The following is a 15,083-nucleotide window of genomic DNA, read 5'->3' on the forward strand; positions in this document are numbered from 1 at the left end:
CAAGGTACATGCAGAAAACCAGGGGTTAGGTGCCATCAAAGGGAGTATGAAGTATAAGATAGTGTAAGTAATAGTGTTCACTCTAGGATTTGGGCAGGGCGCCGGACTGTGAGAGGCAGAAGTGTGTGCGCTGAAAAAGGGGTGTGCCCATGCAAAATAAAGGGTGTGGTCATTTCACGTAATAAAAGTGGGCGGTTCAGCCCACAGACGTTAAAACGGGGCGTAAGCGGCTGGCGGTGTCACTGTTTGGGGCATGCCCAGCACCTATGGAGGTGCTGGGCTTTCCCCAAGCTCTCTCACAGCGTGAATGGATGCCGCGCGCATGCGCATGGCATCTTTACAAACTGGGAGGGCAGGAAGCGGGCGGCTGTTCTAGCAGGGCGCCGCAGAAATGGCAGGGCGGATTTTGCCCTTAAAAAAAAAACCGGCCAGGGCGCGGCGCCCTGCTAAAACAGCCTAGCGTGAACACTAAGTAAGAGAAGGCAAGGCACATGATGGAGAAGGCCCTGCTCTTGTGAGCTTACAATCTAAAAGGTGAAGGGCTAACAGACCATGGTGACATAGAAGGGGTAGACTGCAAGCGTGGACAAGAGGGTTAGGAGGATAGTTGGCTGGGGTTGGTGAAGAAGTGGGTCTTGAGAGCTCAATTGAAGTTTTGTAGAGAGTCGGATGGGGAGAGGTAGAGAATTCCAGAGAAAGGGAGCAGCAGGTTTTAAATCTTGTAGTTAGGAGTGGGAGGAGGAAATCAGTTGGCAGGAGAGGCGGCGTGCATTAGTAGTGAAGAGGACGGGTGGTGGTGTAAAGGGAGATAAGGTCAGAGATGTAAATGGGAGAGGAGTGGGTGAGGGCTTTGTAAGTGAGTGTGAGAAGTTTGAATTGGATTCTGAAGGGGAAGGGGAGTGTCGAAGTCGAATATATTACAGCCATACACATCACGTAAAAACTTCACACAGATGGCCTTCGTGCGGGTACTTGTTCCACTGTGCGTGCGCATACTCGCAAGTTGCGTATGATCACTCCCGCGATCGTGCGTGTTAGCGCGTGGTATGAGTATTTAGGGTAGCATATGCATTTGCATGGAAAAGCCTCAAAGACATATTCTATATTTAAGTCACATAGCACAGAATTTACACATATGAACAAAAAATATAAACCTCCCTAGTGCAGATAGCGCAAGAGCATACAACAATGCAAAACAACAGGAAGGGATAAGATGTATACGTCCCTGTTTTAAAACCTTGAAATCAGATTTTTCATTCTCAGATTCTCCGGATAGATGATGTTCAATGTAGATATCACAGCGAAGAATATGAAAAATAAAGGATATAAAAACCAATGTGTAGTATTCCACATATAAAGATAAATGTGTTTCAATCCCAAATTATCCTCAGATCAACATGATACAATTCTATCAATTCTCATATGCAGCGTACCCGAATAAATTTATTGAAAGATACCTTTATGGGATTGATCTTACCTTTTCAAGTGTAAGTTGGGGTACGCCATTTTTTGAAGAATCTCACCTGATTATTTGGTGTGTTTATGATATTATCTTTTTCGCTATAAGTCTAAACAAAACGTGGTTATCATACAAAACTACACATTGGTCTCCTTCTCTCTGTTCTATTTCCACATTAAATTGAGGTAATCTGAGATCCATCCAACAATCCCAATTTGAGAAAAAGGAGGACCAACCAAAAGATACCTTGATAGGATTCATTCCACATTACCAAGTGTGAGTTCGGGTACGCTGCATATGAGAATTGATAGATTCTAAAAGATACCTTGATGTGTCCTGTACACCACTCTCCTTTGTGAGTCTTGTGGTACGCTCCTCATTTAAATAGCCACTTATCTATGTTGATCTGAGGATAATTTGGGATTGAAACACATTTATCTTTATATGTGGAATACTACACATTGGTTTTTATATCCTTTATTTTTCATATTCTTCGCTGTGATATCTACATTGAACATCATCTATCCGGAGAATCTGAGAATGAAAAATCTGATTTCAAGGTTTTAAAACAGGGACGTATACATCTTATCCCTTCCTGTTGTTTTGCATTGTTGTATGCTCTTGCGCTATCTGCACTAGGGAGGTTTATATTTTTTGTTCAATTGTGTATGTGAAATGTGGTGACATTTGTTTTTAAACCTTTAAGTGCAACAGCAGCATTGCGCCATTCAGGTACACTATCCTTTTTCCCTTTTTTTCAGAATTTACACATAGCCCACATGCACCACACCAGCGAGTTTCATTTATGTAAAAGGTAAAACAACAGGGGGATTCGACTTTACAGGATATGAGGGGACAGAATTAGGTTAGGAGGTGGTGTTTGGTATCCATCTGTAAGGTATATTAAGAGCAATATTCCGATAGCAGTTTGCAGAAGGTAGCACGCTCCTGCGCATAATTATGCGCAGGAACAGAATATTAATATCTTACTGTATTTACTGTACACATGATATTCGGTGGGAACCCACTGGAGAACAACTGTAACTGCACCCGGACCAGGCATCACCCACCTATTCAAACCGACCTATGACCCCTCCTGTACTGTAAATGACCATCCCAGTGACCTATAGGTGAAGAGATTACAGTTTCCATTGTATCATGTTTTGGACAAATGTATAAAAACCCAGCTGCCTGGCCGGCCACACACATTCTCTGAAGGTCATCTATCTTGATTGATTGAGGACCGGGTGGCGCTGGCGAACAAACGTATGTACCATTGATTGTAGCCTCTTCTCTTATTGTGTTTGTATTATTGTTGTAACCCCCTGCTAGTAAATAACCGTTGGTGGGTCGGACCCCAACATATTTTAAATACAATTGGTGTCGTGTTCCTTTCCTGCTAAAGGTTTAAAGTGTATCTCAGCCACTCGGGCTGCTGCATTGTGCTCACAGCATGTAGGCTTGTGTACACAAAGTGTGTACTTATTACGCCCGTTCTCATGAGTACGCATAGTGCATACACGGTGCTAGCTTGTGTACGTAAGGTGCGTAAACAGTACAGAGGTTAAGGATTATATTCAGCGGCCGCAGCGGCTGGAACTTTATTGAAATAAGTTGTTGCTTTTTCGTCCTGTAAGTTAATCAGCTTTAACAGGAGCCAGTGAAGGGCTTGTAGGAGAGGGGAGGTGGACGTAGTACATTTGGTGAGGAAGATGAGCCAGGCAGCAGCATTGAGGGTATATTGGAGTGGAGATATGTATGTGTTAGGGCTGCCAGTCAGGAGGAGAGTACAGGAGAGGGAGGAGGGAAGGAATACACCAAGACAGCGCACTTGGCGGCTAGAGAAGATAGTAGTGCCATCAGTAGATAATGACATTGTGGGAGGTGAGGTTATGCGGGAGGGAGGGAAGATGATCAGCTCGGTCTTAGACATGTTAGGTGTAATAAAGCGCTGGGACATCCAAACAGAGACAGCAGTGAGACAGTTGGAGATTCGAGTGAGGAGAGCAAGAGAGAGGTCCGGATACAGGAAAGATAGATTTGAGTGTCATCAGCATAGAGATGATATTAGAAATCAAAATATTGAATGAGCTTACCTAGTGAGGACGTATAGAGAGAGAAAAGAAGAGGTCCAAGGACAGAACCTTGGGGGACATCTACAGTTAGTGGAAGTGGGGGGAGGTGGAGTCATGAGAGGAGACAGAGAAGTAACGGCCAGACAGATAGGAAGAGAAAGCAGTATCACGCAGACCAATGGAGTGAAGGATTTGCAGTAGGAGAGGGTGGTCCACAGTGTCAAAAGCAGCACAGAGATCAAGAAGAATAAGTAGAGAGTAGGATTTAGCAGCATGGAGGTCATTGCAGACCTTTGTAAGGGCAGTTCACTGAAGTGGGGAGGACGGAAGCCAGACTGGAATGGGTCAAGCACTGAGTGTGAGGAAAGAAAGGAATATTATAACACAGGCCTCTCCCCCTGTAGAGTAGGATGCCACAGGCTGCTCCTCCCATCTATTATGACAACACAGTCCACTCCCCCTGTATACTATGACAACATAGGATGCTACCCCTGTATATTATGACAACACAGGCCACTCCCCCTGTATATTATGACAACACAGGATGCTACCCCTGTATATTATGACAACACAGGCCACTCCCCCTGTATATTATGACAACACAGGCCGCTCCTTCTGTATATTATGACAACACAGGATGCTACCCCTGTATATTATGACAACACAGGCCGCTCCTTCTGTATATTATGACAACACAGGCTGCTCCCCTTGTATACTATGACAACACAGGATGCTACCCCTGTATATTATGATAGCACAGGATGCTACCCCTGTATATTATGACAACACAGGATGCTACCCCTGTATATTATGACAACACAGGCCGCTCCTTCTGTATATTATGACAACACAGGCTGCTCCCCTTGTATACTATGACAACACAGGATGCTACCCCTGTATATTATGATAGCACAGGATGCTACCCCTGTATATTATGACAACACAGGATGCTCCCCCTGTATATTATAACAACACAGGATGCTATCCCTGTATATTATAACAACACAGGCCGCTTCCTCTGTATATTATGACAACACAGGATGCTCCCCCTGTATATTATGACAACACAGGATGCTCCCCCTGTATATTATGACAACACAGGATGCTCCCCCTGTATATTATAACAACACAGGATGCTATCCCTGTATATTATAACAACACAGGCCGCTCCCTCTGTATATTATGACAACACAGGATGCTATCCCTGTATATTATAACAACACAGGCCGCTCCCTCTGTATATTATGACAACACAGGATGCTACCCCTGTATATTATGACAACACAGGTCGCTCCCCCTGTATATTATGACAGCACAGGATGCTACCCCTGTATATTATGACAACATAGGCCGCTCCTCCTGTATACTATGATAGCACAGGTCGCTCTCCCTGTATACTATGACAACATAGGCCGCTCCCCCTGTATACTATGACAACACAGGATGCTACCCCTGTATATTATGACAACGCAGGCCGCTCCTTCTGTATAGAAAGACATTACATGCCGCTCACCCTATATAATAATACTAACACGACACCACAGGCACCTCCCAATGTATAGAAGGGCAACACAGTTCGCTCCCCCTGTAGAGTAGGACAACACATAGCGCTCCCCTGTATAGTACAATGCCATTATATGTATAGAATAACGGTAACGGCGAGGTCTGCGCCACCTGTATTACGGTAAGGGTGGGGTATACTCCACCGGTATTACGGTAACGGCGGGCTCTGCGCCACCTGTATTACAGTAACGGTGGGCTCTGCGCCACCTGTATTACGGTAACGGCGGGCCTGCGTCACCTGTATTACGGTAACGGCGGGGTCTGCGCCACCTGTATTACGGTAATGGCGGGGTCTGCACCACCTGTATTACGGTAACGGCGGGGTCTGCGCCACCTGTATTACAGTAACGGTGGGCTCTGCGCCACCTGTATTACGGTAACGGCGGGCCTGCGCCACCTGTATTACGGTAACGGCGGGGTCTGCGCCACCTGTATTACGGTAATGGCGGGGTCTGCACCACCTGTATTACGGTAACGGCGGGGTCTGCGCCACCTGTATTACACTAATAGGACACTAGAGTGTCAGCCACCTGTACAGGGATAATGCAGCACCAGAGGCTGCTCCAGCTGCACTATAACAAGGCACCAGAGGCTGCTCCCCCTGTAGTACAGAACCTGACACCAGAGCTGCTCAGCCTATAGAATAATAATAATAATAATAATATCATTACCTGCTGCCAGACACAGCAATGGCTGCTCTCTGCTCCTGCTGCATTGTGGGAATGATAGAAGGAAGGCGGAGCTCAGACCAGGGGAAAATGGCCGCCGCTCCTGATGTCATTACACGGCCAGGGAACCTATTGCTGCTGCCAGACTGGTCTACAAGAAAATGGCCGCCGGCCTCCTGCACTGATGACATGTACAGTAATAATCGTTACAGAGGGCGGGGCTGTAGGCGGGGTGAAGGAGGGGAGGGGCCAGCAACCAGTAAGCGGCCTGTGCTAATCATACCCTACTTCCTGTCTGTGCGGTCCACCTTACTTCCGTACTGTGCGTTCCACATACAGGAAGTGAGTTTTCGTCGACTGCTGCAGCCTCCCAGTGTCCGTGGAGATCAGGTAATGGTTGGTTCTATATCGGAGGGGCTGAAGGGACCTTGTGACGTATTGAGGGGAGGAGCTACGTCACCAGGGGGAGGAGCTACGGGCGAACAGGGTACCCGAAAAGTACCCTTGCGGGCTCGCTTCGCTCGCCACGCTTCGGGCACGGTGGCTCGCTCCGCTTCGCTCCGCTTCGCTCACCACCTAATTACTAAAGGTAATAGTTGGTGGCGTGGATAGTAGAGGAACTATCCCGCTGGCCTAGCTCCTCCCCCTTGCGTCGTAACTCCTCCCCCTTACGGAAAAGGTCCCTTAGCCCACTTGATTCTAGCATCTACCATCAGGTAATGACGTCTTACTATACAGGGGGAGCAGCCTGTGGTGTCCTGATATTATTATTATACAGGGGGAGCAGCCTTTGGTGTCCTGTTATTATTACTATACAGGGGGAGCAGCCTGTGGTGTCCTGTTATTATTATACAGAGGGAGATGCCTGTGGTTTCCTGTTGTTATTATTATACAGAGGGAGTGGCCTGTGGTGTCCGGTTATTATTATTATTATTATTATTATACAGGGGGAGCGGCCTGTGGTGTCCTGTTGCTATTAGTGTTATACAGGTGGAGCAGGTTTTTGTGTATGGTTATTGTACAGGGACAGCGGCTTGTGGTGTCCAGGTATTATTATTATACATTGGGAGTGTTGGTGATGTCCTACAATACTGGAGGAATGGCCTGAGGTGTCCTGCTTTTAAAGACATCTGTTATTATTTTTATACTGGGGTGCAGCCTTTAGTGTCGTTATTATTATTAATTTTATTATATGTAATTTTGGGGATTGAAAATATTGCTCAGTATGAAGACCTGGGAGTGTCACTGTGACATCACTTATATCTATAGTAATAATACAGGGACATGACTGGGGAGGTGAGGGGAACTGGGAGTGTCACAGTGAGTTCATATATCTATAGTAATGTAACCCCTTTTTTACCTGGGGGTAAAGTGTATATGTACAATGTGCCTCCACCCAAGCTATTCAGAGCCCAATACTCTAATCGCTTAGGAAATAACCTACCCCTGTAGTGGTCGCCTATAACATTAGTATGTGATGTAACCAGATAGGACTATGCACATTTACCTATCGTACCTTTCCTTTGTGATTTCAGGCTCTTCCACAGATACGGAGACAGTTCCACCGGTAAGTATACTAGTTTTAATATGCAAGAAGTTATAGGCCACTTTATACAGTTCTATCATATAATACTCAAACCATGAACCGTTCTAATAATATACCCCACCTATACATAATAATATACCCCACCTGTACATAATAATATACCCCACCTATACATAATAATATACTCCACCTATACATAATAATATACCCCACCTATACATAATAATATACCCCACCTATACATAATAATATACCCCACCTATACATAATAATATACCCCACCTGTACATAATAATATACCCCACCTGTACATAATAATATATCCCACCTGTACATAATAATATACCCCACCTGTACATAATAATATACCCCACCTATACATAATAATATACCCCACCTATACATAATAATATACCCCACCTATACATAATAATATATCCCACCTATACATAATAATATACCCCACCTGTACATAATAATATATCCCACCTATACATAATAATATACCCCACCTATACATAATAATATACCCCACCTATACATAATAATATACTCCACCTATACATAATAATATACCCCACCGATACATAATAATATACCCCACCTATACATAGTAATATACCCCACCTATACATAATAATATACCCCACCTATACATAATAATATACCCCACCTGTACATAATAATATACCCCACCTGTACATAATAATATACCCCACCTATACATAATAATATACTCCACCTATACATAATAATATACCCCACCTATACATAATAATATACCCCACCTATACATAATAATATACCCCACCTATACATAATAATATATCCCACCTATACATAATAATATACCCCACCTGTACATAATAATATATCCCACCTATACATAATAATATACCCCACCTATACATAATAATATACCCCACCTATACATAATAATATACTCCACCTATACATAATAATATACCCCACCGATACATAATAATATACCCCACCTATACATAGTAATATACCCCACCTATACATAATAATATACCCCACCTATACATAATAATATACCCCACCTGTACATAATAATATACCCCACCTGTACATAATAATATACCCCACCTATACATAATAATATACTCCACCTATACATAATAATATACCCCACCTATACATAATAATATACCCCACCTATACATAATAATATACCCCACCTATACATAATAATATACCCCACCTATACATAATAATATAACCCACCTATACATAATAATATACCCCACCTATACATAATAATATACCCCACCTATACATAATAATATACCCCACCTATACATAATAATATACCCCACCTATACATAATACTATACCCCACCTATACATAATACTATACCCCACCTATACATAATAATATACCCCACCTATACATAATAATAATATACCCCACCTATACATAATAATAATATACCCCACCTATACATAATAATATACCCCACCTATACATAATAATATATCCCACCTATACATAATAATATACTCCACCTATACATAATAATATACCCCACCTATACATAATAATATACCCCACCTATACATAATAATATACCCCACCTATTCATAATAATATACCCCACCTATACATAATAATATACCCCACCTATACATAATACTATACCCCACCTATACATAATAATATACCCCACCTATACATAAGGTAATGCATCCAATACAGAACATACGACTCCACAAGAAAGTTGTGAGGCTGCGTTTGATAAACCACCCGGGTTCTCTTACTATAATCGTGCACGGTTGGAGCCCTTTCGTGTCTGTGTATAAGAAGTACTCTGGGTTATATGGGTCTCCACTTGGAGCAATTGTCCTCACGATTGTTGAGCAATCCCTACTTCATGGCAATGAATAGCATGGTTTCCATGGAAGATCTAATTGTAGCGCTCCTAGACAACCTGAAACAGGAAGGTAGTACGTGGAGCTCTCCACCCTGGAATCCCTGACACCCGTGGTCTACTCGTTACATATAGTGGGGTGATGATCTGTGTTACCTGTCCCAGTATAAGCATAGCCCCACTGTAGATCCGTGGGGGTGGCTCCAGAACATACAGAAGTCCCGGTTATTGGCACCTGTCTCTGATAGGTAAGGGGTGCTTAGTCTCCCTAGTGTATCATTTCCAAGTTTAGATGACCCTGCGCCCTCTCCGAGCTGCTTTCATCATTATACACCACCGCACTCTATGACTGCTACCCGGCTGGTCATTATCTAATGCAGTGGTTCTTAAACTCGGTCCTCAGGACCCCACACAGTGCATGTTTTGCAGGTAACCCAGCAAGTGCATAGGTGTATTAATTACTCACTGACACATTTTAAAAGGTCGACAGGTGGCGCTAATTATTTCACTTTTGATTCTGTGAGGAGACCTGCAAAACATGCACTGTGTGGGGTCCTGAGGACCGAGTTTGAGAACCTGTGCTCTAATGGATATGGAGTCTCTAGAGGTGATATTTGTACTTCTCAGATCCACCGATCCTGCTGGTCCCTGTGCTACTGTGCTGGGGGCTGGTACTTTAATAGTTAAAGGCTGATAGGGGAATATGCAGATTAGCAGGATTTATATGGGGGCATCCTGCACTTACAATGATAGTGTGCCCGGTCTGGCCCTCCCCCCGACTCCGCATCCACCAACAACCGGGCTCTTCCTGCAGGTTGGATGGATGAGGGACACAGCTCTGCCTCGGGGGGGAAACTGTCTGCTACTGCTGGAGTCCTGGTAGCTACTGCCTGTACTGCGGTCTCCTTCTATGTACTAGCCTGCCCCACCAGCACTCTACCTCCCAGCACTCTCCGTGACAACCAGGCACCGGGACGTCCCTGCTCGGCGCCCACCAGGGGAAATTAACACAGCGCTTCTCACCCGCAGCGGAAGACATCCAATTCCTTTCCCCCACAGGGGCTCTCTCACTCGCAGGGAACCACCTTCCTGTAAGCTCCCTCGTCTCAGCCGCCAGCCTTTTTCTCTCCCCTTAGTCACCCCACCAACAAAACCGCCACTACACGCGCCCAGCCACCTCTCTCAGCACACGGGACCTCTGGAAGCTTCTCCGTGATCTCCCCCGCGCACTGCGCGCTAACCAGAGTCCCCTCACCTTCAGCAGGCACAGAATAATAAGATGCATAAACACACTATACATTATTGGATCACTAGAAAGATCCAAGTTATTATCACATATATGGTATACATCAGTTGGCAGCATCTCTATTACCTTATAGATCTACACATTCATTAATTGATTTGCCCCCTCATAGTGTCCCAAGGCCTTCAGATCACTAGGGTACTACAGTAATAATACAGGGACATGACTGGGGAGGTGAGGGGATCTGGAAGTGTCACAATAACGTCACTTATATCTATAGTAATAATACAGGGACATGACTGGGGAGATGAGGGGATCGGGAGTGTCACATTGACATCACTTATATCTATAGTAATAATACAGGGACATGACTGGGGTCTGAGGAGACTTGGGAGTACAGTAACACCGGGGGATGTGTCTGGGTGATGACTGGAGAGGTGACTGCTGGGAATGGGACATTATACAGTAACACCAGGGGACGTGTCTGGGTGATGACTGGAGAGGTGACTGCTAGAAATGGGACATTATACAGTAACACCAGGGGACGTGTCTGGGTGATGACTGTATCACTGTGTGTCAGGTGTCTATAAGGTGTCAGGATGTCACTGTCTATGTCTCCATGCAGGAGGGGGAGTATATAGAAGAGCACAGGGGTCTGTACAAGGACGTGATGATGGAGAATCACCGCCCCCTCACATCACTGGGTAAGAGGAGACTGTCATGTATTGTACAGGGGAGAGCAGGTATGGGGGCCCCTATATACACACATCACCTGATAATTACATATATACACTGTACTCAGTCACTGTGTGTCTCCTACAGATGGGCCCAGTAACAGAGATACACCAGAGAGATGTCCCCATCCTCTGTATTCCCAGGACTGTACAGAGGAGAATCACAGGACCCCACAGGAGGATCAGGTAGGTGGGATTTAGGGTCTCATCCAATACACCAAAGTGACTGTCACTATATGATGTTCAGAGAAGCTGTGTGCGTATAGTACATTAATATTATACTGTTTCACCTCAATTTAATCAAACAATATGCAAATGCCATTGTATTTTTTGGGTTATTTAGGTAGAAAATCTTTCTCGTATAAAGGCAGAAGCTATAAGGAGAGAAGAAGAGACGTATGTGACTGATATAAAGGCTGAAGATATAGAGGAAGAAGAGGAGACGTATGTGACTGATATAAAGGCAGAAGATGTAGATGGAGAAGAAGAGACGTATGTGACTGATATAAAGGCAGAAGATACAGAGGGAGAAGAAGAGACATATATGACTGATATAAAAGCAGAAGATATAGAGGGAGAAGAAGAGACGTATGTGACTGATATAAAGGCAGAATATATAGATGGAGAAGAAGAGACGTATGTGACTGATATAAAGGCAGAAGATCTAGAGGGAGAAGAAGAGATGTATGTGATTGATATGAAGGTAGAAGATACAGAGGGAGAAGAAGAGACGTATGTGACTGATATGAAGGCAGAAGATATAGATGGAGAAGAAGAGACGTATATGACTGATATAAAGGCAGAAGATATAGAGGGAGAAGGAGAGACGTATGTGACTGATATAAAGGCAGAATATACAGAGGGAGAAGAAGAGACGTATGTGAGGAGTGATCAGCAGTGTAAGGAGGAGGAGATCCCTACAGATATCAGCACAGGTGAGTAATAAACACTTATTACAGAAGTCACATATTCTCATTGCTCAGTCACTACAGCAATCTTTTATTCTACGCCCTCCTCCGCCATCAGCCCTGTTCTCAGTTGGGTATTTATAACACAAGGCTATCCATGACAAACATCAGATGAAGAGAGTTATTACACACATCACTATAGTGTTATTAAAAGTAACAAGCAGAAGTTTATTTTTAGGGATCATATATAAGTAGTATTGTGTTTTTTGTGTAGCGTCTAATTTGTATGGGATCTAAATTTCTCAGTTTAGCAACCTTTTATTAAATAACCTTCATTTTGTTAGATGATGCAGGTATTAAATAACTTCTTGTATATAGTAGACCTATTTGGCCATTTGTGGTCAGGTTTACTTTATCTTTACATTTAGCGAGGTGTAGTTGTGGTGTAAAGGACAGAGTGTGATTCCTGATTAGTTAAAAAAACAAATACCAAATACAGAGCAACATCACCAAACAGGTAATTTTAACTTTAAACTTGTCATTTATTTTGTACTGTCTGGACATGGCTACTAATAACAGATGCACAGACATAATTCTTATAGCTATGTGTGTAAATGCTAGAAGCTTAGGAGACAAAATTCCAGAGCTAATTGTGATAATGACCAAGGATAACCTGGATATTGTGTCAATTACAGAGTCATGGTGAAATGAGAATCATGACTGGGCCATAGCTATACCAGGATACAATTTATTTAGGAAGGATAGAATAGTCAGTATAGGAGGAAGGGTAGCAATGTATGTGGGAAAAAAGCATAAATGCTACTTCAATTAATACAAAACATTGAAGAAAATCTGAGGCCCTTTGGGTCACCACAAAAACCGTGGAGAAGGACATTATTCGCATTGGGGTGATCTGTAGACCACCTGGCCAGGGGCAGGATTTGGATAGGAATCTATTGTTGGACATCACTAAAATGGCTTTAAAGGGAGAAGTCATAATCATGGGAGACTTTAATTTAACTGATGCAAATTGGGAGGGGTCTTTTGCAAGTTCAGCTACAAGTGGCAAATTTCTATATTCCTTACAGGGAGCATCTCTCAATAAACAGCAGATATTTCCCTTCTGCATAGAAAAGCGGTCGGGAAAGAAAGAAGTAAACATCCTTTCTCTTTCATCCACTAGGGGACACTGGAGTCTTATACAGTAGGGGTGTGAAGCTTGCAACCGGAGGTGTGGCACAATCTAAAAATTAGTATTGTCTGCACAGCCGGCTCCTCCCCTTCACATCCCTCAGTTTGAAAAATTGTGCCAAGGAGGTACAAGCACAAGAAGGGAGCTCCTCCTCCATTTCAGTACTGAGACTGAGTTAACCTAATGTAAAGGGGGACGAAAGTCTTAAGAATAAAGAGACAATGATCCCTACTAAAGGGGATCTGCATCTCTCCTCAGAAAATCCGGAGCACAGAGTCAGCAGTGAGTACTGGTTGTAAAGGGGCCCTAGTTACAGTTAAACTTACGGTAACCATAGCTTCTTCATGGATCCAGGAGGCAGTTTGACAGACTTCCTCCCACGGACCGCACACAACGCTGCTACCTTCTGGCTCTTAGCCCTGGGACTCAGCAGCGCAGCTTCCCCGCTGCCCCCTCCTTCCGCTGCTGCTGTGACAGAACAATCGGTCTGAAACACTCCCTGGCCGGCTATACACTCCCGCTTCATGTCAGCTCCCCCGCCCTCCTTCCTCTACCGACAGAGGGCTGAGGGAGAAGCAGCGCGGCTGTCAGCGGCAGCGTATACCGCCGCCTCTTAAACACACAGCGGGGCGCTTGAAAAGAGCGCCCCCTCCCGCCGCCCGCTGAAACGACATATCTCTCATTGCTGCAGCCGCAGCTTCTCCTGCACTCGCCGGGACCCGGGCTATATCCCCCGCACACTTCCTCCCACCGTCGGCGCTAGTACGAGGGCGCGGAGGGCTGGAAAAGATGACGGGGGAACGAGCAGCAGCGGCTTCTCATACGCTGCTGCCTTATAACTTAACACCTGGTAGGCTAGCAGCGCAGCTCCTCCGCCGCTCCCCTTTTATAGAGAGTAGAGGCTATTCCATTTGGGGGTTAGATGATGTTTGATGAGTTAGACAAGTGGATTTCGCAAGCAACTGCAGTGACATCTACCTTTCTACCTACTTCTTACTCGAGCACCACGTCACACGTTAGAGGAGGTTGCTCGGGACCAGTGTTTAAATGCATTTGATCGCTGTCGTACCGAGCCAGAAGAGGTTTGGAGCAACAGACTCGTGGAACCAGTGGTAGAGGTCATTCACAGTCGACACCAGAAAAGCAGGACAGACCTGCTGACAAACCCGTGGTATGATGGTTTTCCTGCTCACCTGGGGTCCCCCTTGGGGGGCGCAGAGTTGGAAGGTTTTCGGGACGCCTGGACCAAAACATCACCAGACGTCTGGATCATCCAGATATTTCCCAGGGTTACAGGATAGTTACAAGAGCGTCCACACAGTCCATTTATTTGCAGCGCGAGGGCCTAGGTGCCCGTTGTGAGCAGGAGCGTTACAGGAGGCAACTTCAAAGACTCCTGCATACAAAGGGTTAAGTCGCCAGTCTCATATCCTCAATGAGGAACAGGATTTTATTCAAAACTTTTGGTAGTGCAAAATACCTTCATATCCCGATTTGGACCCCTCACCAAGCTTACTTAAGATTTGCACCGGTGTGGGATCACTACCGAATCAGTGCCCTGCCATTCGGTCTATCATCAGCTCCAAGAATCTTTATAAAGATCAAAGCAATAGTGGTGACAGTATTGAGACAGGGGTCACGATCATACCTTATCTAGACAATCTACTGATCAAGGCCTCATCTCAGAAACAGCTGATAAAGGATGCTCAAGCATCTCATCAATTTCTCATTCAACATGGGTGGATTGTGAACCTCCAGAAATCCAACCACATGCCAACTCCACAGAGTCATTTCCTCGATTTC

At 44.6% G+C, this 15,083-nt stretch overlaps 2 protein-coding genes across 2 annotated transcripts in view; one reads left to right on the forward strand and one right to left on the reverse strand.

The window, feature by feature from the left end:
- The window catches only part of LOC134983834 (uncharacterized), a 311,233-nt gene that overhangs the window by 33,083 nt on the left and 263,067 nt on the right, over positions 1-15,083 (reverse strand). The window lies entirely within an intron of this gene.
- Positions 11,297-15,083, forward strand: part of LOC134983839 (oocyte zinc finger protein XlCOF22-like) — a 33,123-nt gene continuing 29,336 nt past the window's right edge. Inside the window, exons 1-2 of the mRNA XM_063949462.1 lie at positions 11,297-11,366; positions 11,524-12,115. Of these exons, the coding sequence (XP_063805532.1) occupies positions 11,725-12,115 (391 nt within the window). The 5' untranslated portion in view covers positions 11,297-11,366; positions 11,524-11,724. The remainder of the gene's footprint in view (positions 11,367-11,523; positions 12,116-15,083) is intronic.

Source organism: Pseudophryne corroboree (genome assembly GCF_028390025.1).
Source record: "Pseudophryne corroboree isolate aPseCor3 chromosome 3 unlocalized genomic scaffold, aPseCor3.hap2 SUPER_3_unloc_26, whole genome shotgun sequence".
Classification (NCBI taxonomy): domain Eukaryota; kingdom Metazoa; phylum Chordata; class Amphibia; order Anura; family Myobatrachidae; genus Pseudophryne; species Pseudophryne corroboree.